This window comes from Drosophila bipectinata, chromosome 2R (assembly GCF_030179905.1).
Source record: "Drosophila bipectinata strain 14024-0381.07 chromosome 2R, DbipHiC1v2, whole genome shotgun sequence".
Classification (NCBI taxonomy): Eukaryota; Metazoa; Arthropoda; class Insecta; order Diptera; family Drosophilidae; genus Drosophila; species Drosophila bipectinata.
Window position 1 is genome coordinate 10,848,274 of NC_091737.1, and position 20,687 is coordinate 10,868,960.

At 41.6% G+C, this 20,687-nt stretch overlaps 6 protein-coding genes and 1 non-coding gene across 9 annotated transcripts; 6 read left to right on the forward strand and 1 right to left on the reverse strand.

Annotated features, from left to right (window-relative positions):
• Window positions 1-1,145: 1,145 nt before the first annotated feature.
• LOC108133138 (uncharacterized) lies at window positions 1,146-2,221 on the forward strand. The gene is made up of 2 exons (XM_017252928.3): window positions 1,146-1,450; window positions 1,512-2,221. The coding sequence occupies exons 1-2, from the start codon at window positions 1,211-1,213 to the stop codon at window positions 2,160-2,162; spliced, it is 891 nt and encodes a 296-aa protein (XP_017108417.2). The 5' UTR covers window positions 1,146-1,210; the 3' UTR covers window positions 2,163-2,221.
• A 125-nt stretch (window positions 2,222-2,346) lies between these two features.
• Window positions 2,347-6,758, forward strand: LOC108133137 (SAM50-like protein CG7639). The gene is made up of 5 exons (XM_017252926.3): window positions 2,347-2,507; window positions 5,030-5,577; window positions 5,636-5,747; window positions 5,803-6,361; window positions 6,420-6,758. Exons 2-5 carry the CDS (start codon window positions 5,069-5,071, stop codon window positions 6,569-6,571), a joined length of 1,332 nt encoding a protein of 443 aa, XP_017108415.2. The 5' UTR covers window positions 2,347-2,507; window positions 5,030-5,068; the 3' UTR covers window positions 6,572-6,758.
• pcs (SH3 domain-binding protein parcas) lies at window positions 2,884-11,726 on the reverse strand. Its single transcript, XM_017252925.2, has 4 exons — window positions 11,183-11,726; window positions 4,916-4,978; window positions 4,681-4,858; window positions 2,884-4,623 (listed from the first exon to the last, which is right to left on the reverse strand). Exons 1-4 carry the CDS (start codon window positions 11,222-11,224, stop codon window positions 3,491-3,493), a joined length of 1,416 nt encoding a protein of 471 aa, XP_017108414.2. The 5' UTR covers window positions 11,225-11,726; the 3' UTR covers window positions 2,884-3,490.
• Window positions 9,191-9,272, forward strand: TRNAL-AAG (transfer RNA leucine (anticodon AAG)). Its single transcript has one exon. It is a non-coding gene; the product is annotated as a tRNA-Leu (tRNA).
• Window positions 11,727-12,017: 291 nt separating the features above from the next.
• Window positions 12,018-13,571, forward strand: LOC108132827 (serine protease grass-like). Its single transcript, XM_043210527.2, has 4 exons — window positions 12,018-12,460; window positions 12,520-12,733; window positions 12,810-12,849; window positions 12,911-13,571. The coding sequence occupies exons 1-4, from the start codon at window positions 12,233-12,235 to the stop codon at window positions 13,512-13,514; spliced, it is 1,086 nt and encodes a 361-aa protein (XP_043066462.2). The 5' UTR covers window positions 12,018-12,232; the 3' UTR covers window positions 13,515-13,571.
• Window positions 13,572-15,264: 1,693 nt separating this feature from the next.
• LOC108132891 (serine protease grass-like) lies at window positions 15,265-16,690 on the forward strand. The gene is made up of 4 exons (XM_017252462.3): window positions 15,265-15,598; window positions 15,656-15,869; window positions 15,922-15,964; window positions 16,027-16,690. Exons 1-4 carry the CDS (start codon window positions 15,371-15,373, stop codon window positions 16,619-16,621), a joined length of 1,080 nt encoding a protein of 359 aa, XP_017107951.2. The 5' UTR covers window positions 15,265-15,370; the 3' UTR covers window positions 16,622-16,690.
• A 589-nt stretch (window positions 16,691-17,279) lies between these two features.
• LOC108132828 (serine protease grass-like) lies at window positions 17,280-20,645 on the forward strand. 3 transcript variants are annotated; one of them, XM_070277995.1, is made up of 5 exons: window positions 17,280-17,409; window positions 18,614-18,908; window positions 18,967-19,180; window positions 19,238-19,277; window positions 19,340-20,645. In XM_070277995.1, the coding sequence occupies exons 2-5, from the start codon at window positions 18,681-18,683 to the stop codon at window positions 19,941-19,943; spliced, it is 1,086 nt and encodes a 361-aa protein (XP_070134096.1). In that variant the 5' UTR covers window positions 17,280-17,409; window positions 18,614-18,680; the 3' UTR covers window positions 19,944-20,645. The 3 variants fall into 3 exon arrangements, with proteins under 3 accessions (XP_070134096.1, XP_070134097.1, XP_017107880.3); XM_070277996.1 differs by lacking the exon at window positions 17,280-17,409 and adding an exon at window positions 17,980-17,992; XM_017252391.3 differs by lacking the exon at window positions 17,280-17,409 and having other exon boundaries at window positions 18,516-18,908.
• The last annotated feature ends 42 nt before the right edge of the window (window positions 20,646-20,687 follow it).

Genomic DNA, 20,687 nt, shown 5'->3' on the forward strand with positions numbered 1-20,687 from the left:
GTCAACCCTCTGAACGAGGCGACAGGAATGCATGGACCGGCGAGTATGGGCAACGTAATTTGCATGGTCAGGCTTGCAGTTTTGGGACACACACAGAGTGGCAAGTTGTGCCTCGTCCCCAAGTTAATTGCATGCAGGAATAGCACCAGCAATAGCAGCCATGAGCCGGGGGGGGGGGGCAGCATCATCAGCAGCTTCAGAATCAGCAGCATCGGCATCGGCAACTTCATCCAATTGTTGGGGGATCGTCCTTGCAATTTCCTGGCGTAAGCGATGCCACTTTAAAGTTCAGGTTTTAAGTCCTAAGAATAATACAAACGGAAAAAAAACAAAACAAAAAAAGTAAAAGGCAACAATCTGACAACGATACTCACCTCCATTCCGGCAGGTGATTATGCTGCACGTGGTCCGACACATGGACCCGGCTCGTTATACGGAACATTACAAAAAATGATAATAACGGGAGCGCTACACAAACGCTGTGACACGCAAAAAAATTAAAGGGCTGCACATGCCCCTCTTTTTTTTCCGCCCACTGGATCGACATCGGAGTTGGAGTCAAAATCAGACAATGTACGAGTGCATATGGCTCCATTGTATACGGGCGAAAAAAAAAATATAGCCAAGTTTACAAATGGCACAGCCTCTGGCTGCATAAACGACGAGATTTTTCAGATTCTGGGTGCTTTTTTAGCTGGAATTCGAATCATTTGCAAGCGATTTAATTTCAATTGCATGGGCGTTAATCAAAGGCAACAAAAGCCATGGGCTAACCAAAAAACGGGGCTTGCCAAATTATTTATTTCGTAACCAAAAAAAAAGAAATCAAAAATTAGTAGAAAAGTGCCTATTCGATGTTAAAGTTATTTCTTGTTTAAATAATAAAGTTTAAAACATAAGTAAAAATAAAAGGTGAATAAATAGGATACATTTACAATTCACTTTATAAAATATGTGCATATGTCGAGTATATTTGGTTTTAATGAGGGTTTTATCTAAACAATTCATATCAATTACTGCTATCATTATAATAAAATTTAAATTTCCCGCCTATTCACTAGTGAAAACAGTCTAGTTTCCCGATAACTTTTTATTTTACGTAAATAATCGGTGTTTTTGGGAATTTCGCGTGCGGTCACATTAAAAACAATTGAGCAAAAGAAAACAACAACATTGATTCTTTCGCTTGGCGCGAATTTGTTAATAAGAAATGAACGGATCACGAAAACAGAGGCCGTTAAAGACCGTGCGCCTGGGTGATCTACTTTATGACGAACATAAACGGCTCCTGGTCCTCTGCCGGAGCTGCGAGAGTCATTTTATGACCCTACAGTCGTTCCACAATCACCTAAACATCTGCCCCGGAATTAAACATATAGTAAAGTCTACAGATGAGCTCAGCTTTGATGAAACAAGAAGGGAGAGCCTAATGGTCAGCGGAAAGCAAAAGGTAGAATTATTAGATGGATGCATATATAGGTACTAGTCTCCTAACACTTCGATCTTTCCAGGTCTTCATCTACGACATTGACGCGGTGAAAAATGCAAGCAATCCTTTAAGTTGTACCCTTGATTTGGAAGCTGAGCTGGAAAATCCACGATGGTACGAAAATAATAATGACAACCAAACCGAAACCAAATCTACGACGGCCAAAGAAAATGTGGGGAAGGATATAAAACTGGAACTGCGTCTCGAACCGCCTGAAACAGAGGAGAGTCCTTCAAAGCGGCCAGACAGATCTTCCTGTCCCCAAATGAGGATTCTTACGTACCAGCCGCAACGCAAAAAGCGCACCAGCCTGCCACCACCACAAGCTTCAGCGGCGAAAAGGAAAAACGACACGCTCTTGGTACCCAAAGTTATGGAAGACCTGAGACGCCTTCAGGAGTCGCCGAAAAAACCGACTCGTCCAGCGCAAGCTTTTCAACCTCCCTCCCCGCCCAAGCCAAGGCCTCCTCCCATGGTCTCCATACCGATAGATAACACTCAAAAGATTCTGAACAAGCTGCGGGCCTGTGGGGTGCAGGTGAAGCGGGGAAGCACACACATAAATCCTAGTCCTCCAGCCGACGAAGATAAAACCAAAAATAAGGAAGCTCTTGAAATCATGAGGAAGTTGCAGTCGAAGGGTATCCGGTGTACCAAAGTTAGAAACAAGTAGGGCCCATAGAAGTAAGTGCTTAGCAATAAGGACATTTAAAAATAAATTAAACTGGCTGAGATAGAGTATTCATCATTGTGTTTTCCGTCTTGGATGAGGAAGCAGTTAGTGGTGGAAAATTATCGATGTTTGGAGAGTGACGGCAGAGATGTTGTATCGATGTTGTCGCACCTCTAGAAGCAGATTGTTGATTTTTTGCGCGGAGCCGCACGCGTTTCTGAAATAATTTGTAAATTCTGACTTGCCGTGTGGCCCGGCAAAATATATTTTTTATTCGATCGTAACACTAGCTCGCCCAAATCCGAAATTCACGTGTGTCCACCTGCAGGAGCAGCCAATTCACAGGTAAGTCAGCTGATTCCGATGGAAGACAAATCGGGCTTACATAATTTAAGGCCCGAATTTTTGTTTTCGTTTCGTGTGTAGTGCAGTTAAAATGACATCATAGTTTGGTTTTTAGAAAAGTCTTGTGCACATATTAGTCCTTGTACTATTTATGAGACAGTTGCATCATTATGCAGTTAGTACCAAAGAGGAAGATTATGTTAAAAGAGGGATAGGCTCTGGGAAGAGTCCACTTTGTGCTGGAAATCAATTCTATTGATTGTCCAAATTATGACATAAAACTATAATGTCACACCTATCCTAGTTGGTTTAGAAAACCTTCTAATAATAGTGTCAAACCCGACAAGTATTCCCCTCAAGAAAGAGAACTCATTCGTGAATTAGAATGCAAATTTTTATTATTTCAATTATAATTACTCATGTTGCAAATACTTGTACTCCCTTATCCTAGGGCACCGAAGAAAATCTATAGGCCATTGGATGCCGTACAATGATGATTTCTTTGAGAGTTTCACTTAGTTATCTAATTGAATTCGTTTCACTTCGACACTTGGATTAGTTTCATTTAGAGTTTCAATTTGTGGTATTTATAGGCTAAACTATTTAGTGCGTGTGCCGGTTTCGTTTTAAATTAGTGAGTTTGCCTGGGTTCATTGGATTTAAGATTACTTATTAACTTAAAGCTGCTTATTGTTTGCATATCAATCAATCCATTCATTTTGCTCTCTCAAATCACAAAACATTTACATATTCAAAGTATCAACAGTGAGAAACAAGAGACATTAGATTAGAATGTAATCAACATTTATACGAAAATAGATGTATGTTTTTATCATGTAGAGTGTAGACTTATTGAGAGGGGTGCACTTAAATGCGGCGTTTAACGTTTTACAATTATCCATTTCTAATTATTCATTTAATATAAACAAATCTGATGATATGGGGCTGGCAAACGATGCCGCAGATGCCCCAATAACTTCGCACTATTCCAGAGAGCGGCGGCGCAGCTGCTTGCGTACTCCGCCGAAAGCAGCACTGCTGCGATCCAGGAGCTCGTTCGACAGCCTGGCCAACAGCGGCAGCTCCCGCATTGAGACATTAACGGATGGCAAGGGCGCCAGTTGCTGTTGCAGCTTCTTGATGGGCGTGGGCGGTGCTAGCTGGTGGTGCTGCGGGGTAACTGGCAAGCTAGCGGGGACGATCTTCGCCTGCACCTCGTCGGTGTGGCGCTTGAGGCCCTCGGCTCCCAGGGAATCGGGCCGCTGTTCGGTTGACTTGGCTCGCACTGTCTGCTGCCGCTTGGCCGCTTCCTTGAGCATCATCAAGTGATCCAACTTGTCGACTGTGGCCTTCAGCTCGTGCTCCCACACGTCGTTCTGCTGCTGGCCGTCGCCGCCTTCGATGGGGCGCACTGCCAGGATCTTGACCTTCTGACGCAGGGCCTCCAAGTCCCTTTCGTCCACCACGCCTCGCAGCTCGCCTGCCCCCGTCTCGTCGTAGTCGCAGGCGTCCTCTTCGTCCTCAGTTTCCGCAGCCGCCTGCGGTGTTTTCGCACCCAACGACATCTGGCTGCCAGCAATGGAGGGATAGTCGCACTTCTCCAGCTCTGTTTGGAAATCCGGCAGCGATGGAAGCGCACTGGAGGTCGGCGAATTGAGCTCAGCTCCAACGCCCGGCTCCCGGGGCCCGGGTGGTGTGGGAAAGTCACCCCGTTGCCTGTGTATATCCTCGCTGATCCGCTCTAGATTCCGTAGCGCCGTAGAGTAGGTGCTCTTGGCACCAGCCACTTGTTGTTGCAATTCCTGGATGCGGTTCTTCTGGGTCTGCAACTGGTCCTGGCACACTTGCTTCTCCTCGAAATAAGGACGCGACTTGTTGATGCTCCGCCGGAAGCGATCCTCCAGCTGCTGCAGCTTTTGCTCGGCGGCATGAAAGAGTCGAGTGCGCCGCTGATGCTCCGCATGGCAGTCAGCCTTCTGGGTTTCGGCGTCCATCACCTTCTGAGTGGCGTGGTTCAAGCTCTCCTGCCAGGCGTTGTCGAACTGCCACTCGTGGGAGTTGGACATGAAGCGCTGCTCGGCCAGAGCCACCATTTCCTTAGCAGTGGCATGGATTTCTGGAGGAATAGGTTGGAGTTAGCCAGGAAATAGAAGCTTACTAAGTGGAGACTCACCATTGGCTCGCTTGAACTTGTCTGCCGCCTGCTGGCACTCGACCTGGGCCTCGCGCGCCTTATCCAGAGCTTCATAGTAGGGCCGGGCCTTCTCAATGCAGTTGCCTAGTTTCTTGGAGGAGAGTTTCAGGCGCCTGGTGGACTCATTTAGCAGGATGCGAAAGGTGGAATTGGCCTCCTGTTAATGAATGGTGTTTAGTTGAGGATTACTGACATTTCAAGAGGACTAGCTTACCTCCAATTCAATTTCTAGTTTATTAATCTCATCTGTTGCACTGTTGAGATTCTCCAGTTCGATCTGGAAACAAAAAAAAAGGTTAAAATATTAATATTTATAATCTTCCTCTAGTATTGAACTGAAAACACTGCCCCACCGCCCTCCCGCAAAATGTCACAGTCGCCGCGAGGCGGGTCCGCCTCCAAGGACTCCAAGTACGACCTGAGCAAGATTTCCGCTCGCGTGGATCGGGTCAATGTCAGTGGACTGCAGCGCACCCAGAACGACTACGTGATGCGGGCCGCCGATGGCCTCTTCAAGGCCAACAACTTCCAGGACCTCATGGTGGAGGCCATGTCCACCAAGTCGTACCTGCACGAGCTGGGCATCTTCAAGGACGTTAGTGTCCACATCGACATTAGCCGAGGCGCCGATGCCACGCCCCAGGGCTACGAGGTCACATTCAAGGGCAATGAGTATACGCGTCTGATGGGATCCGCAGGCACGGAGATTGGCCAGAACGAAGGATCTCTCCGCACCGAGCTAACCATCCCGAATATCCTGGGCCGCGGGGAGAGCGTTTCCTTGCAAGGAAGCTACAGCAGCAACCGGGCCCATGACTTGCAGTTGAAGTTCTGGAAACCATTCTTCCACACACGTTTTAGGGAAAATCGACCAGAGTAAGTCCATCAACTCCTGGTAGTTCTTGAACTAAATCCTAACCTCCTATCCTTTCAGATTATCCTTTAGCCTCTTTAGGCAGACTGATAGGTATGATATCAGCTCATTCCAGACCACAAATCTGGGCTACTTGGTGGACTTTTCAGCCCACACGATGCTGGGAGTGGATGTAAGTGAGGAGTTCCCAATCTTCTCCAGCTTCTGACCTTTTCCCTGCCTTTCAGTTGACCCACTCACTGCAGTACGAGAACTCCATCAGGGATGTTAGCCTTCTGAACAAATCGGTGCCCTTCGCCATCCGTGACCACTGCGGCCCGAAGCTGGCCTCGCTGCTGCGCTACTCCGTCACGTTTGACAACCGGGACAGCAATGTGTTCCCCACCCACGGAGTGCTGCTGAGATCCGTCAACGAGTACTGCGGCCTGGGCGGCAACATTGCCTACACCAGCAGCACGGCCCACGGAGAGGTGAACGTGCCCCTGTTTGCCGGACTGGTGGCCCAGTTCTGCGGACGTGTCGGCGTCGTCAAGGAGACCAAGAACACCACCCAACTGCCCATCAACTCGCTGTTCTACTGCGGCGGCCCCCTGACTCTGCGAGGATTCAAGTTCGGTGGAGCTGGACCCGTGATCGATGGCACACCCATTGGAGCGCAGACCTTCTGGTGCACGGGTGCGCATTTGTGGGCACCCCTGCCCTTCGCTGGCGTCTTCAAGAACCTGGCCAGTCACTTCAGAATGCATTTCTTCTACAACCTGGGCAACAGCAACACCTTCAGCACAGGTTCGTGGGCTGAGAACCTCTCCATTTATCAGTGAATTTAATGCATTTTTCTTTTCAGAAAATATGCGAAGTGCCTTTGGCGTGGGACTGGCTGTCAAGTTGGCGGAACGAGCACGCATCGAGCTGAACTACTGCGTTCCTGTGCGTCGCCAGACCTCCGATAACGCCATCAATGGTTTCCAGTTCGGCATTGGCTACGAGTTCGTCTAAGATTCCAATTGAGTGGATCAGTCCTAGCAGAGCCATGAGAGTCACAATAGCCCCCTCCACCACTGCAACCCATTATTTTGGAGCTTTTGTTCTGTATTTCTTTGTCAATGCATTTGATTTTCCTCAGAAAATGTATGTTATTGTAGTCCCAGCAATCATTTAAGTAGTTCCTAAGGCGTGTACATACTTAAAACGAAAAAAATGTTTCAAAAAAACATTAATACTCTTGTTTTTTGGAAAGATTTTCATTTAAATAGTTGGGGAATCTGTGTATCTACATGTGAGTTGGTTCATGGATCGCTGAACTCCATGCAGTTACAGCTTTTTTTTCCCAAAAACAGGTTTTATTCATACATTTTTTTGGTTATTTTGTCTGCCTTCCCTTGGAGAGCAGCTTTTATTAGGGCTGTCCCAGTTTGATTTTAATCGTGTCCACCGAACATTTCTCCACAAGCCCCGCCCCAGGCGGAGGCGGCTGATAGGGCCACTACACCCTCCTTAGGTCTCCTCCGTAATCGTGATTGATTTAAGAGCCGGAGACGAAGCCAAGTGCGAGACCGAACCTCCAAACTGGTTCCCCCATCTGGTAAACAAAACAAAACCAGTTTTAGCATCCGCTGCAGATGAACATTTCAACACTTGAACTTTCCAGGAATTTTTTGCAGCCCAAGGAGTGGAGTGAGTGGAGTAAGTGGCTCCTAAACCTGTTTTGCCCTTTTGCCAAGTGAACTTTTGGAGATAAAAAGGCCAACAAAGTACTGAGCAGTACTTTCTTAGCATTTCAGCTAAGAAATAATATTTAATTATCCGAATGTCCAAATAAACAGAAGAATAAATAACGTCGCAAATTGTATAAATATTTTTGCAACTTTTTGGTCTTTAAGCCAAAAAAGGTAAGAAAACATGTCAACAAAATGCAATTGGGGCAACAATATTGTTGATTAAGCAAACATTTTTAAAGAATTTCATCGAAATGTTGGCAAAACATTCCACAATCAGCATAATTCCGTCAGAAAACTCCCCTTGCAATTATTGATTTGTCACCAAAGCCATTTAGAGCCGCCAACAGGGTCAAAACCAAAACGCTAACAAATCACGCGATGGATGTTCAAGCTCAGCTTGAGTCACACAGGCTATGAATAAAGCCAATCAAAAGGGGAAAGGTTATAGCCAAGGCGCACCTCTTGGCCCAGAGCGGATGACGTGAGTGCGGCTCGTTAGGAGCCAAGTGCGATTCGTCAGACAAGGGGACGCCACCCTCACCGCCAGGCTAGTGCCTTCCCTCGTCTTGTCTTGGCTTCCTTAATGAAGGATGACGCCTGGGTGGCTAGAAACACGTCAGACTCAGGTGATGTGTTGGCCAAACAACAGACTGTAACTATAAATAGAGGTCCGCAAATAAAATAATTCAAGGGGGGAGTTTGCCAAATCTCCAATTTCATCAGGGCCATTAGGGTTGGTATCACTATGAGGTCCTTTTCATTCTCCACCCTAAGTGTATCCTTTGAGAACTCACATGATTAGTTTATTAGCCCAGCAGTCTACCCATCCCTTCCGAGTTCCCAGTTCCGCAATGACGCCAGCCAGCTGCCTTTTTCTGACTTTGCCGGCAGTGGCGTGATGCCGACTAGGCTGACCTGACCTACATCGTGTGGTGGCCCCCTCCAGTCGGACGTGAACCACCCCTGACTTTGGCAAAAATGCCAACAGAAGACTGTAATGGAAACCTCCATAGAATTTACATCGATTTTGGATGGCTTGCGTAACCTGGGAGGACATTCAACTCGACCGGAAGTGGACGTCATCGGAAGGTACTCCACTTCGAAAAGAAAGCCTCTCAAAGTGGCGCTTTGTTGGGAAAGTCGTTGGACCATTTACGGTGGGAGGTCAGAGAGATGTGCTTGTTATATAAAGAAAATGCGTGAATGAATTTCGAGCGACCCAAAAATAAATAATCCAAGTCAGCGTAGCTTGACCACTTTTTTCAGCTTTTAATTATGGCCATTCCGAGCCACAGCCGAGTTATGTCAACTTGAGGGAAAGAAGTCAAGTTTCAATATGAGGGAATGAGGGCAAAGGTGTGGTGTGTACCATCCATAATAGTGATATAGTTTCTCTTCCAAGTTCATGGCCTGATAAGATTGTGTCTCTCAACAATACCGATTTGATAAAGCAGGAAATGGCCACTGCACAGCACAAATAACCAAATAAGCTTAATCACTGAATGTCATTAACTAATTTCAGGCAAAAGCGCACAAAGCAAAGCCAAAGCTGAATTCATTAAGCTCGATAAAATGTATGGAAAAAACTGAGTCTGTGCGGTAACTAGCCCGCTAGCCCGACGAAAGTCGCAACTAGCAACTCAGTTATGCATCATTGGCGCTATAATGACTACGATGATGGCAGAAGCGGTGCCCCCCAGGGACTGCCAACCGATTGCACTCATTGGAGAGGTTATCCATAGCTCAGCCTCAGCCTGGCAGCTGTGTTGTGCCTTTGTCTCTCAATGATTTTTAATAAACTTCCGACAGTTGTTTTGGTTTATTTTTTGTAAAAAAAAGAAAGTAAATAAAATATCACTTTCGATCAGAGGGGCCTTTTGTCGCCACGGAATTAAATGGTAGCGTGGCCGAGCGGTCTAAGGCGCTGGTTTAAGGCACCAGTCTCCTCGGAGGCGTGGGTTCGAATCCCACCGCTGCCAAGATGAGGAATACTTTTTATTTTTTATTTTTTAGTTCACTCAATTAAATTAGTCTCTGTGGAATAAGTTACTGAAATACTAGATAAGAAATGCCTTATGCTGATACCCTCAGGTTGAGTCACCTATTGACACGATTTTCTGATTCATTAACGCCTCCAATGGGGGTTCTCTTCAAAGTCCATATTTCGCTTCAAACTCTCACCTTGCTTATGTAACAAAAACCCCTAAAAAGTATTACTCATTTTTTTTATAGAAAAACGCTGTAAAATTGCCTTTGATAATCGAATTATTATTATTAAATGGAAGCAAGTAAAAATTATATTTTTAAAATTCATTTTCCCACTAATTTTCTTTCTCATTAAAAAAAACCGGCTCGACTCTTGATTGTTTCTCCATCAAAGTAATTAGCGGACAATCGATAAGTGACGCTAAATTATACGGTTTGGAAATTATACTGGGAGTTTAGAAAGTTTAAAGCTAAAGAAATAAACAGCGCCATCACGCAAGTATGTAGGCAGGTATTCTTCCCAACATAATAATACGCAAATAATTCTCGGAAACATCTGTAGCTACCAGACACACGATTTCAAGCAAATAGACTTTGCGGCTTGTCGTCATCAACCTGAAACAGGTCTCTGATAAGACAATTTTTGCACGCGCGCCAATTATGGTAGAGTCAAGACCCATTGATAAATCATATTGGCAATAGATGGTAGAAAAGTACAAGCAACAAAGCCGGCTTGTCTAAAGAGGAAGTCGAGCATAAAATACTGAAGAAAAGAGGGCGAACCGATGCGAAATATTTTAACATTTCGGTTGTTTTCATCAGAATTTCAAAACCTGTTTTTAATCGAATATTTCTGTATTTATTTCCCATACATATACCCTATCTTTGGGCTTCAATCAAGTCACATGCTCTGCTGTCTGTTAATGGCTTTACGCGGCGTGTGACGTCTCCCACTAGGTTTTCGCATTTAAAAATAGATATTATTAGAATTTGTATACAAAACCTGAAGGGGGATCCGGTAAAGAGATTCCCAGGTGATCTAAGATTTTAAAATAGCCTTAGTATGAAGGTCAACGCGGCAAGGATGTCTATGCTATCCTTTTATGGACATTATGAGCATGAAAGCTGTTCGTATTGCGTAGTTGATTTAAAAAATCAAGTCTTTATTTATGCAAACTGCGACCCCCGCTTCAAGACACTGTGGGTATTGCCTCACAAAAAAAAAAAATAATAAAATTAAATCCAAAATAAAAATAAAAACAAAGACAATGCTTGCGTGTGCGCTTTGGTATTTCCATTTATTACATTTGTATGCCTGTCTCTTCCGAAAAAAAATTAAAGGGAGAGAGATGGGTGGAAAGAGCAATAACCAAGGTGCACTTGAATCTGGTTTAGGTAGGAAACCCAATCCGACAAAGGAAAATACCCAAATTACCCCGAGAAAAGGCCCAAAATTGAATTACTTGGAAGTCCTTAGAGGGAGGATGAGGGGAGGATTAAAGGAAATCACTTGTGATCCTTCCAAGGTCTCGTTTTTAAATATATTTCGAATATTTCAACGGAAAAGGAAACTTGCAATTTGCCTAAATGCTTGGGAAATTGATTTTCCTTGTGGGTAACAAAGCGTGAAAAAGGGGCACGCAATATAATGAGCAATATAATGGAATGCAAACCCCAACAGAGACCTCTTCCCAAAAAAAAAAAAAACAAACAATAAGTGCAGTGAGTGATAGAGAGAACTGCTAGCAACGTGCCAAGGCAGTCTCATTTCTGTTATTGTCGGTTTTCTATACAAAATACGAGTTTAGCGAAAAAGTCACTTGGCACTTGGCACTGCCAGGCACGTGCAGAAAGAGGCGAGGCGAGGCGCGGTGGGAGGTTGGGGTAGTCGCCAAACACTTACCTGAATTTGCGGGTCCAGCTCGCCCTCATCAGCACCAGACATTTTCAATTAGTTTGACTATTTCGCGCACTATCCCTCAGCAATCAATCGAGTTAATTTTTTCACTTTTTTGTCGCCTGCTCTTCAATTGAAAACTACTTGCATTTGCATTTTCACTTGCATTTCGGTTAATTTGATCTCAACGCCAGTGTGTGCCTGCCCGTCTCCAATATTATGTAAATTAGACCCTGGGCCGTGTTGGCCTCACAACTGGCAATTTGCTAGGTAGGCAGAGAACGGACACCGATGCAATCCTATTCTGCGTTTCACATTTAACATTTAACAAATAGACAGACGCCCGACCGACCGACGGAAAGTGAAAGAGGCCACGGAGCGCGGGAGACGGGACGCGGGGGACAGTCAAACGGTACAGTAAACACGGTTCGTCTCTTCCACGCTCAGCGACCAATATTAAAGCATCAAATTACTCCGCGAGGGCTCAAAAATAAAATGATAACTCCAGCAGCTAAAGGTACGCGTCCACCCGCGATTAGGTATGTGAAAGATATATCTAAATATCGATAGATTTCACGCAAAATAAATATTTTTATGCGATGTATCAAACAATCGATAATATTCTTTGACCTCAGGTGTATTGGTTTTGGTTGGTGAGAGAGATTTAGATTCCGACCATGTCTTAAGCCATTTTTTCATTCGTAACATGCTGACAGCAGTCTGTGGTGTAAAGTAGACATGTCGACCATTTTTATATAGAAAAATATCGGCAGATATCCACGGTGTTGCCAATTCTCCTTTATACATTTTACATTTACATTTTACATTGTAAGTTTACATGACAGTTTTTTAAAATTTATCTGTGCGATGCGCGAGCTTCAAACACGAGGTCCAAAAAAAAAAAAAACCCTGCACATCTGTGTCATCATTGCACTTAATTATTTCCGCGAAAAAGCGTTTGATAGCTTATCACCTTAACACATACACAAGCGTACGCCTTCGTCACACAAACGGCATTCGGAGATCTTTCAGTCGCGAATCTAGCTTACGGGAAGAATGTTGGGTTTGAAATTTTCAATTGTGGCGATTTGCCTAACTCTGAGCCTGCAATGGATCGGTCCTGTGGATTCCAAAGTCTGTGAGACACATGACAAGAAAATAGGCAAATGCCTGCGTCCTAAAGATTGCCCGGCTCTTAAGCCCATTGTGGACAAGATGAATAAAAAGATCCCCCTATCGGAGATTGAGCGAAAACTGACTAAATTAATTGTACGATGCGAAAAGGTAAGTAAATTGACAAGCGACTATAAAAATCAATGAATAATTTTGTCTCCTCCTTCTAGAAAAAAAAGTTTTGCTGTGAAGAACCTCTTAATTCTGAAGGCTTAAATTTATTGAAGGAAAATGATGATATATGTGGTAATTTCGCAGATCTGAGGGTTTATAACGCAAGAAAAATTAGAATGGGATCAAGGCCGTGGATGGCATTACTGGAGTACAACGTAACACAGCCTTTCAGGGCACGGTTTCAATGTGGCGGAACTCTAATTACTTCGAGTAAGTTCTATAGAACATTGATCCTTTGTCACTTTATTTAATTTGTTATTTGTCTTATTTATCTTTATTAAAACAGAATTTGTCTTGACGGCTGCGCACTGTATCAAAGAGACCCTGTAAGTAAAGGACTATATACTAAGACAAGCCAGAGCTAAATTTAATTACCATTTCTTCCAGGGTATCCGTCCGTTTGGGGGAATATGATATTAGTGAGCCCCTAGACTGTTTGATGATTGGCAATAAGAAAACATGTCTGGATGGACCACTGGACGTCCCGGTCGACAAAAAAATCACCCATCCGCAATTCGACAATTTTTTTTTATACAACGATATAGCATTGCTCCGCCTACAAGACCCAGTCCGCATCACCGATTGGATTCGACCCATATGCCTGCCGCTGTCTCTAGAGCTCCAGTTGGAGAGTCAAACCAACATACTGATGGAGGTAGTCGGCTGGGGTTTAACGGAACAAAATGCTCTCTCAAACGTCGCCAAAAAGGGATTCGTTAATCGTCTTCCGTTAACCCAGTGCAACATCTTCAATATAGCGGACAAACGAATATGTGCCAGCGCCAATGGAATTGATGCCTGCCAGGGTGACTCCGGGGGACCACTGACCTATCCCACTTCATACAATGGCAAGCAGCGTTTGGTGCAAGTCGGAATTGTGAGCTACTCGGACGGGAAAGCATCCGACTGTGGCCAACTGCCGCATGCTTACTATACGGATGTTGCTGAATATATGGGTTGGATAACCGAAACCATTGTTGAAAAAGAATAACTCGTTACAGGGGCTTAACCAGCTTTATTATCAAATAAATTATTTTATTGCTCTAAAGTCGATCTGTTTAATGATTTTTAAATAGTTGGGACGGATAAAAAAAAGGATAAAGCAGCCCACATTGGGATGTGGTCCCAACCTACACAGGGACATTTCCGCACATCGTACTTCTTGAAAATATCCTTGCCTTTGATAGAAAAGTTGTTAAGGAGCAGACAAAGACCATTATAGCTAAACACAGTTCCCAGAGGAGACCATTAAATATATTACTAGTATCATCTAGTATTTCTTTGAAATTAAGGACAAAAGCTTCTAGTCCTTCTATTAGAATTGTTAGAATTTAAAGGATCTTCTAGTTGATGTTTTTCTTAAGAAAATTAAGAAAAAGGCGAAACAGCAAGATATAGGATTGCAAAAGGCGAACAAAACAAAAGATCTGTATGTATGTATGTAGGATATTAAAAAACGCATCATTTTAAAACATTTTAAAATATCCTATTTTTGTGACAATTCTCTAATTTGAAATAACTTTTTAAAAGGGCCTAAGGAGCTTTAGGGTCAGGTGACGAATCTTGGTCTTTCCGATTTAAGTCAAATACCTAATAGGGTCAGAGCGAGCTATAGGGCACCAATCTTTGCAAAGGTATTCAAATGAAAATTAGAAGATCTCTTCTAAAATAATAAGAGATGTTTGTCCAACTTAATAATATAGCATTTCTTAAAATGAACAATTAAAGCGAAGCAATTAAAGTCGCTTTCAAATTTCTTTTGAAAAGGCGAATCGTCTTTTAATGATATTTTTATACCCTTGCAGAGGGTATTATAATTTTTTCCAAAAGTGGGCAACGCAGTGAAGGAGACTTCTCCGACCCTATAAAGTATATATATTCTTGATCAGGATCACCTCCTGAGTTGATATGAGCATGTCCGTCTGTCCGTCTGTCTGTTTCTACGCGAACTAGTCTCTCAGTTTTAAAGCTATCGACTTGAAACTTTGCACACACCCTTCTTTCCTTTGCACGCAATATATAATTCGGAACGACCGGGATCGGCCGACTATATCCTATAGCTGCCATATAACTGATTGATCGGAAATGGTATAACTTTGGTGTTTTTAAATTTAGAGAGTTCAAATATTAGGTGAGAGCTATTTTTGGCAAAATAATACAACATGTCGAATTTCAAAAGGATCGGCCGACTATATCCTATAGCTGCCATATGACTGATCGATCGGAAATGACCAAACTTTCGTGTTTTTGATGATAGACAGCTGGAACTTGGTACAGATTATATTTTTGATCAGTTAATCCGACCTACTAAATTTCATAAATATCGGTCGACTATATCTTATAGCTGCCATATAACTGAACGATCGGAAATGGTATTTGGTATAAATACAAACTTTGGTATTTTTGAAGATAGAAGCTTGGGACTTTTTTTTTAGATATTTTATTGTATTTAATTGGTGATATTATGATATTCTCATAAGGATCGGCCAACTATATCCGATGTTTGCGATGTATATCCGGTTTTAGCTGCAAGGGTATATCAACTTCGGCTCCGCCCGAAGTTAGCTTTCCTTTCTTGTTTTTAATCTTGACTTCCAAGAAAATACATTAAGAACTGATTTAAGATTCACAAGTCATGGCCCTCTTCATTCGTATCACCACAATTCTCTAAATTATTTTAATGAAAAGTTTTTTGATAAGCTTTTCATCAGAATTCTTAGAATTTTTAATTAACATGAATTTTTATGGAAAATCCTAAAATATTTATTAAAATGTTATTACCAGTAGCCTTCTTCGCACATATAAGATTCGGGGATCAGTCAGTAGCGACTCTAGCTTACTGAAAGAATGTTGGGCTTGAGATTTTCGGTTCTGGCGATCTGCCTCACTCTGAGCCTGCAATGGATAGATCCTGTGGATTCTAAAGTGTGCGAGACGCATGACAAGAAAATAGGCAAATGCCGGCGTCCTAAAGATTGCCCGGCTCTTAGGCCTATTGTGAAAAAGCAGAAAGAAGGCATTCCCCTAACCGACGAGGAGCAAAAGTTTGAAAAAGCCGTTTTGATATGTGAAAAGGTAACTAAATAAACACGTGACTTTAAAATACAGAGTCTAACTCAAGTCTTCTCCTAGAGAAAATCTTTTTGCTGTGAGGATCCATTTAATGCTGAAGGAGTAGACTTGCTGAAACAAAATGATGAAATATGTGGTACTTTCTCAGATCCTAAGGTTTCAAATGGTATGAATGTTAGAATGGGAGCGCGGCCGTGGATGGCCCTACTCGAGGATAATTTGACACTGCCTTTTAGGGCACGGTTTAAATGTGGCGGCACTCTGATCACTTCGAGTAAGTTCTATAAAACATTGATCCTATGTCACTTTATTTTTTTGTTTGACAGAATTCGTCTTAACGGCTGCGCACTGTATCAATAAGACTACCCTGTAAGTAAAGGAGCTCAACCCAAGACAAAACACACCTACTTATAAAATACCCTTTTTTCCAGGGTATCCGTCCGTCTGGGAGAACATGATCTTAGTAAGGACGAGGACTGCTTAAGCTTTGACGATGAGCCAGTGTGTCTGGATAAACCCCTGGACGTTCCAGTCGACAAGATTTTTGTCCACGTGGGATTTCAACGTTTAAGAGCTGTGAACGATATTGCATTAATCCGCCTAAAATACCCAGTCCAGTTTACCGATTGGATACGACCCATATGTCTGCCGATAACAAAAGATCTTCAGTTTGAGAGTCAAACCAACATACCGATGGAGGTTGTCGGCTGGGGCATAACAGATGAAGAAAAGCTCTCAGACGTCCCTAAGAAAGCTTTCATCAATCGGGTGAACTTAGCCGAGTGCAACATCTTAAATCCAATGAGCCCAAACCTCTGCGCCAGTGGCTTGGACAAAGATAGCTGCAGGGGTGACTCCGGAGGACCACTGAACTATCCCACTTTATACAATGGCAAACAGCGCTGGGTGCAGGCTGGAATCGTGAGTTACGGAGATCAGAAATGTGGCGAAAATCCGTATGCGGTCTATACTGATGTGGCTGAATATATGGGTTGGATAACCGAAACCATTGCGCAACACGAATAGCCACTCTAATCGAAATTCAAAATTTAAAGGATATTGAAATAAATCATTAACTGCTATTATTCTTAATAACACATCCTTCTTTTCCATGCACTTAGTATATACATATAGAATTCGAAACGGCCGGGATCGTCAGACTATATTCTGCCATGTAACTGATTTATCGCATCTTATCGAATTATATTTAATACAATCAATAAAAATATCTGTAGCGTTCCGTTAGTGACCATTAATTTTTGTTTTCTGTTTGTAGCGTTTTTTTAAACTTTTATGACCCTGACACTGACCCTGGCACTTGCAACCTTTTATCAACGACTCCCGATGTGGCTTCCCGAAAATATTTCAGTGCTGCCAATTCAGCTTTGCACATTTTATACCATTGCAGAGGATATTATAGTTTTGGTCAAAAGTGTGCAACGCAGTAAAGGAGAAACCTCCGACCCTATAAAGTATATATGTATATTCTTGATCAAGATGACCTCCTCAGTTGATATGAGGATGTCCGTCTTTCTGTTTCTACGCGAACTAGTCTCTCAGTTTTAAAGCTATCGACTTTAAACTTTGGACAAACCCTTCTTTTCTATGCACGCAGTATGTACACAAGTCGGAACGGCCGGAATCGGACGACTATATCCTATAGCTGTCATAGGATTCGGCTCCGCTCGAAGTTAGCTTTTCTTTCTTGTTTCATTTTTATTTTACAGTCGCTATTAAATTTATTTGTAAAGTGAAAAATATAAATCTTATCTGGAAGTTATTTTTAAACGCGACTTCTAAGAAAAGCATTGAGTGTACTTATATGATTAAATTTTCAAGACCCTCTACATCAGTATTATGCACTATTTCGAAAAATATCTGATAGCTCTTCTGAACAAGAACTGTAAAAATCAGAGATTTTTATTGAAAATATCAAACATAAAAAACGATGCCTGATTTTTATTTGAAAAGTCAAAAATAAAAATCAAATCGATATATCTCTTAAGTGGCAAAGGCTACTACAAACACTAGCCATAAATAAGCAGAAATATTTACAATTATTTCATATTATTTCATATTTACAAAATTCAAAGTATCATTCCGGCCGATGGTCAACCAGGACCGAAAAAATAAATGTCCATATTCCTCGATTCTTTTTTTGTATTTTCATAAATAAATATCCAAATTTTCATAATCTATTGGATTCATAGCATATCTTAGCTTTTTAAAAAAAAAAAAAGCCCAAAAAGTCAAAAAATGTAATTTTTACCTTTTTTTTTACTTTTAAAGACATTTTTATGTTTATTTATTTCTCAAGGAATTTAATTTTTAAAAAACCAATGGAGATATTTAATTGGGAATAGACTCGATAGAAAGCTACATGCCTCTATTTTAAAAGTAAAGTTATTGCATCAAAATATTCCATTCCAATTCGCAGATTTTTTGATTTTGCTAGAGCAAGCCAAAACCGACGTCCATTTCGCGTACGTTCGCGACCTCATGTTTTTTGCCAGTATTATGAAAATGAAAAATCCATTAGAACCATAATTTACACTAAGAAAAGAACTCACCAAATGCTATCGGAAACAAAAAAAAAAGTGTCAAAAAATGTTTTCTTCTTTAATTTTTTGGCACTAATTGCGTACGAACGTACGTTCGCGACCCCAGGAAATGCCCATATAATTGTCAATGCAAAAAAAATAATTGTCAATTCGCAATTTTATTCGCAAAGAAGAAATAGGAAATAATTGGATTTAAAAAAAAAAAACACACAAAATAATTTTTATTTCTGATTTTTTCAATCAAAAATTAAAAATAAATATATTTTTTTTCGAATAAAAACCAAGAGTAATTTAGTTTTTTAATAAAGTTTTTTGCTCATTTTTTCAAACTTATAATTTTTTTTTTGCTGTACCTGGTTCTAAACTGTTCGGACGCCTAAATCTCATATTCTAAACATTTATTTTAATTTTATTTCGTTAAACGAAATTCTATGATTAATAATGCATTATCTATCAGTGGTACGCCTTCGTCGCATATAATGACTTCAGTGATCGTTCAGTCGCAAATCTAGCTTACGGGAAGAATGTTGGGTTTGAAATTTTTAATTCTGGCAATTTGCCTAACTCTGAGCCTGCAATGGATAGATCCTGTGGATTCTAAAGTCTGCGAGACGCATGACAAGAAAATAGGCAAATGCCGGCGTCCTAAAGATTGCCCGGCTCTTAGTCCTATTGTGAAAAAGCAGAAAGAAGGCATTCCCCTAACCGACGAGGAGCAAAGGTTTCAAAAAGCAGTTTTTAGATGTGAAAAGGTAACTAAAGCAACGCGTGACTTAAAAAATACAGAGTCTAACTCAAGTCTTCTCCTAGAGAAAATTTTTTTGCTGTGGGGATCCATTTAATGCTGAAGGAGTAGACTTGCTGAAAGAAAATGATGAAATATGCGGTATTTTCTCAGACCCTAAGGTTTCAAACGGTGACAATGTTAGAATGGGATCTCGGCCGTGGATGGCCCTACTCGAGTATAATACGACACAGCCTTTTAGAGCACGGTTTAAATGTGGCGGCACTCTGATTACTTCGAGTAAGTTCTATAGAACATTGATCCTATGTCACCTTATTTTATTTTTTTGTTTGACAGAATTTGTCTTGACGGCTGCGCACTGTATCAAAGATACCCTGTAAGTAAAGGATTATTAACTAAGACATATATTTAAGCTATATTTAAGAATCTTTTTTCTAGGGTATCCGTTCGTTTAGGAGAATATGATCTTAATAAGACCGATGACTGTGTGTTCTTTGGCAATGAGAAAATATGTCTGGATAGTCCCCTGGACGTCCCCATAGAAAAAATGTTCGTTCACGGGGGATTTAATAAAACAAGATTAGTGAACGATATAGCGTTGATCCGCCTAAAAGACCCAGTCCGCTTCACCGATTGGATTCGACCCATATGCCTTCCAATGTCACTAGATCTTCAGTTGGAGAGTCAAAGTACAACCAAACCACTGGAGGTAGTCGGCTGGGGGATTACGGAACTTAATCAACTCTCAAACGTCCCCAAAAAGGCATTTATTAGACGTCTGCCATTAACCCAGTGCATCTTCGATATAAGGGACAAACGATTCTGCGCCACGGCCGATGAAGTCGATAGCTGCCAGGGTGACTCCGGTGGACCTCTGGCGTTTCACGCTTTATACAATGGAAAACAGCGTTTGGTTCAACTGGGAATCGTGAGCTACGGGTACGAGAAGTGTCGTGAACATCCATATGCGTTCTATACTGATGTTGCTGAATATATGGGTTGGATAACCGAAACCATTGCGAAACAAGAAAATGGCCCTTAACTGAAAGACCAGCTGTGTTTCTATTGCTACCAAATAATTTGGTGCATAATTGAATTAATCTTTTATTTGCTTTAAAGAATCTTTAAATTCAGAAGCCCAATTAGAGCCTTCGCACTGCAGTATATGGCCGTTCCCTTAATTTTCACAACTTTCGGGGACACCCAGAAAATGTTCCAGAAAATTCTGGCGTAAATTTTGATGATTTGTGGAGAATCGTTCTACAAATCATTTGAGGTATTCTGCTAAAGAATCGGATGTCTGTTGGGTCGAACTGTCTCTCCTATGTAGGTTTACCTTTTTTTAAGGTAGTCCTTCAGAAAACGTGACAAAAGTTTTGTATTCAGAGGTGAAATATTAAATTAAATATTTAAAAAAGGCGATGGTCAAATTCGGGAGGCTAAAGAGAATAAAAAGCGAACCATATGTAGGAACTTAGTATCACATCTCTTAACACATTTTAAAACAACCATTTTTTTGGTAGGCGACTCTTTGAAATGACTAACTTTAGTTTTAAGCAGCTAAGTAAAGTTTTAAAGGGCTTTAATCAATTAATTAAACACTTTCAAGCCCACCAACAGAAAACAGGAAAATGTTCATTTACTATGAAATTTTACTTTATTTTTTATTGTTTTTCTTCATTTCTGTATTTGCCCATTATGTGCTTTACATGTTTGTGATTTGAATTTATTTAGTTTTCTTTATATGCGTTTATAAATCGAATACTCCGAATTTCCACTAATGATA

Bases quoted from the DNA above. Each gene is read 5' to 3' on its own strand.
- LOC108133138 (XM_017252928.3), top strand. From the start codon at position 1,211: ATGAACGGATCACGAAAACAGAGGCCGTTAAAGACCGTGCGCCTGGGT. The intron at 1,451-1,511 runs GTAGAATTATTA...CGATCTTTCCAG, and splicing joins TGGTCAGCGGAAAGCAAAAG to GTCTTCATCTACGACATTGA.
- LOC108133137 (XM_017252926.3), top strand. From the start codon at position 5,069: ATGTCACAGTCGCCGCGAGGCGGGTCCGCCTCCAAGGACTCCAAGTAC. The intron at 5,748-5,802 runs GTAAGTGAGGAG...CCTGCCTTTCAG, and splicing joins ACACGATGCTGGGAGTGGAT to TTGACCCACTCACTGCAGTA. The intron at 6,362-6,419 runs GTTCGTGGGCTG...TTTTCTTTTCAG, and splicing joins CAGCAACACCTTCAGCACAG to AAAATATGCGAAGTGCCTTT.
- pcs (XM_017252925.2), bottom strand. From the start codon at position 11,224: ATGTCTGGTGCTGATGAGGGCGAGCTGGACCCGCAAATTCAG. The intron at 4,979-11,182 runs GTAAGTGTTTGG...TTTTGTTTCCAG, and splicing joins AGCTGGACCCGCAAATTCAG to ATCGAACTGGAGAATCTCAA. The intron at 4,859-4,915 runs GTAAGCTAGTCC...ATTCATTAACAG, and splicing joins AACTAGAAATTGAATTGGAG to GAGGCCAATTCCACCTTTCG.
- LOC108132827 (XM_043210527.2), top strand. From the start codon at position 12,233: ATGTTGGGTTTGAAATTTTCAATTGTGGCGATTTGCCTAACTCTGAGC. The intron at 12,461-12,519 runs GTAAGTAAATTG...TCCTCCTTCTAG, and splicing joins TAATTGTACGATGCGAAAAG to AAAAAAAAGTTTTGCTGTGA. The intron at 12,734-12,809 runs GTAAGTTCTATA...TTATTAAAACAG, and splicing joins CGGAACTCTAATTACTTCGA to AATTTGTCTTGACGGCTGCG.
- LOC108132891 (XM_017252462.3), top strand. From the start codon at position 15,371: ATGTTGGGCTTGAGATTTTCGGTTCTGGCGATCTGCCTCACTCTGAGC. The intron at 15,599-15,655 runs GTAACTAAATAA...GTCTTCTCCTAG, and splicing joins CCGTTTTGATATGTGAAAAG to AGAAAATCTTTTTGCTGTGA. The intron at 15,870-15,921 runs GTAAGTTCTATA...TTTGTTTGACAG, and splicing joins CGGCACTCTGATCACTTCGA to AATTCGTCTTAACGGCTGCG.
- LOC108132828 (XM_070277995.1), top strand. From the start codon at position 18,681: ATGTTGGGTTTGAAATTTTTAATTCTGGCAATTTGCCTAACTCTGAGC. The intron at 19,181-19,237 runs GTAAGTTCTATA...TTTGTTTGACAG, and splicing joins CGGCACTCTGATTACTTCGA to AATTTGTCTTGACGGCTGCG. The intron at 19,278-19,339 runs GTAAGTAAAGGA...TCTTTTTTCTAG, and splicing joins CACTGTATCAAAGATACCCT to GGTATCCGTTCGTTTAGGAG.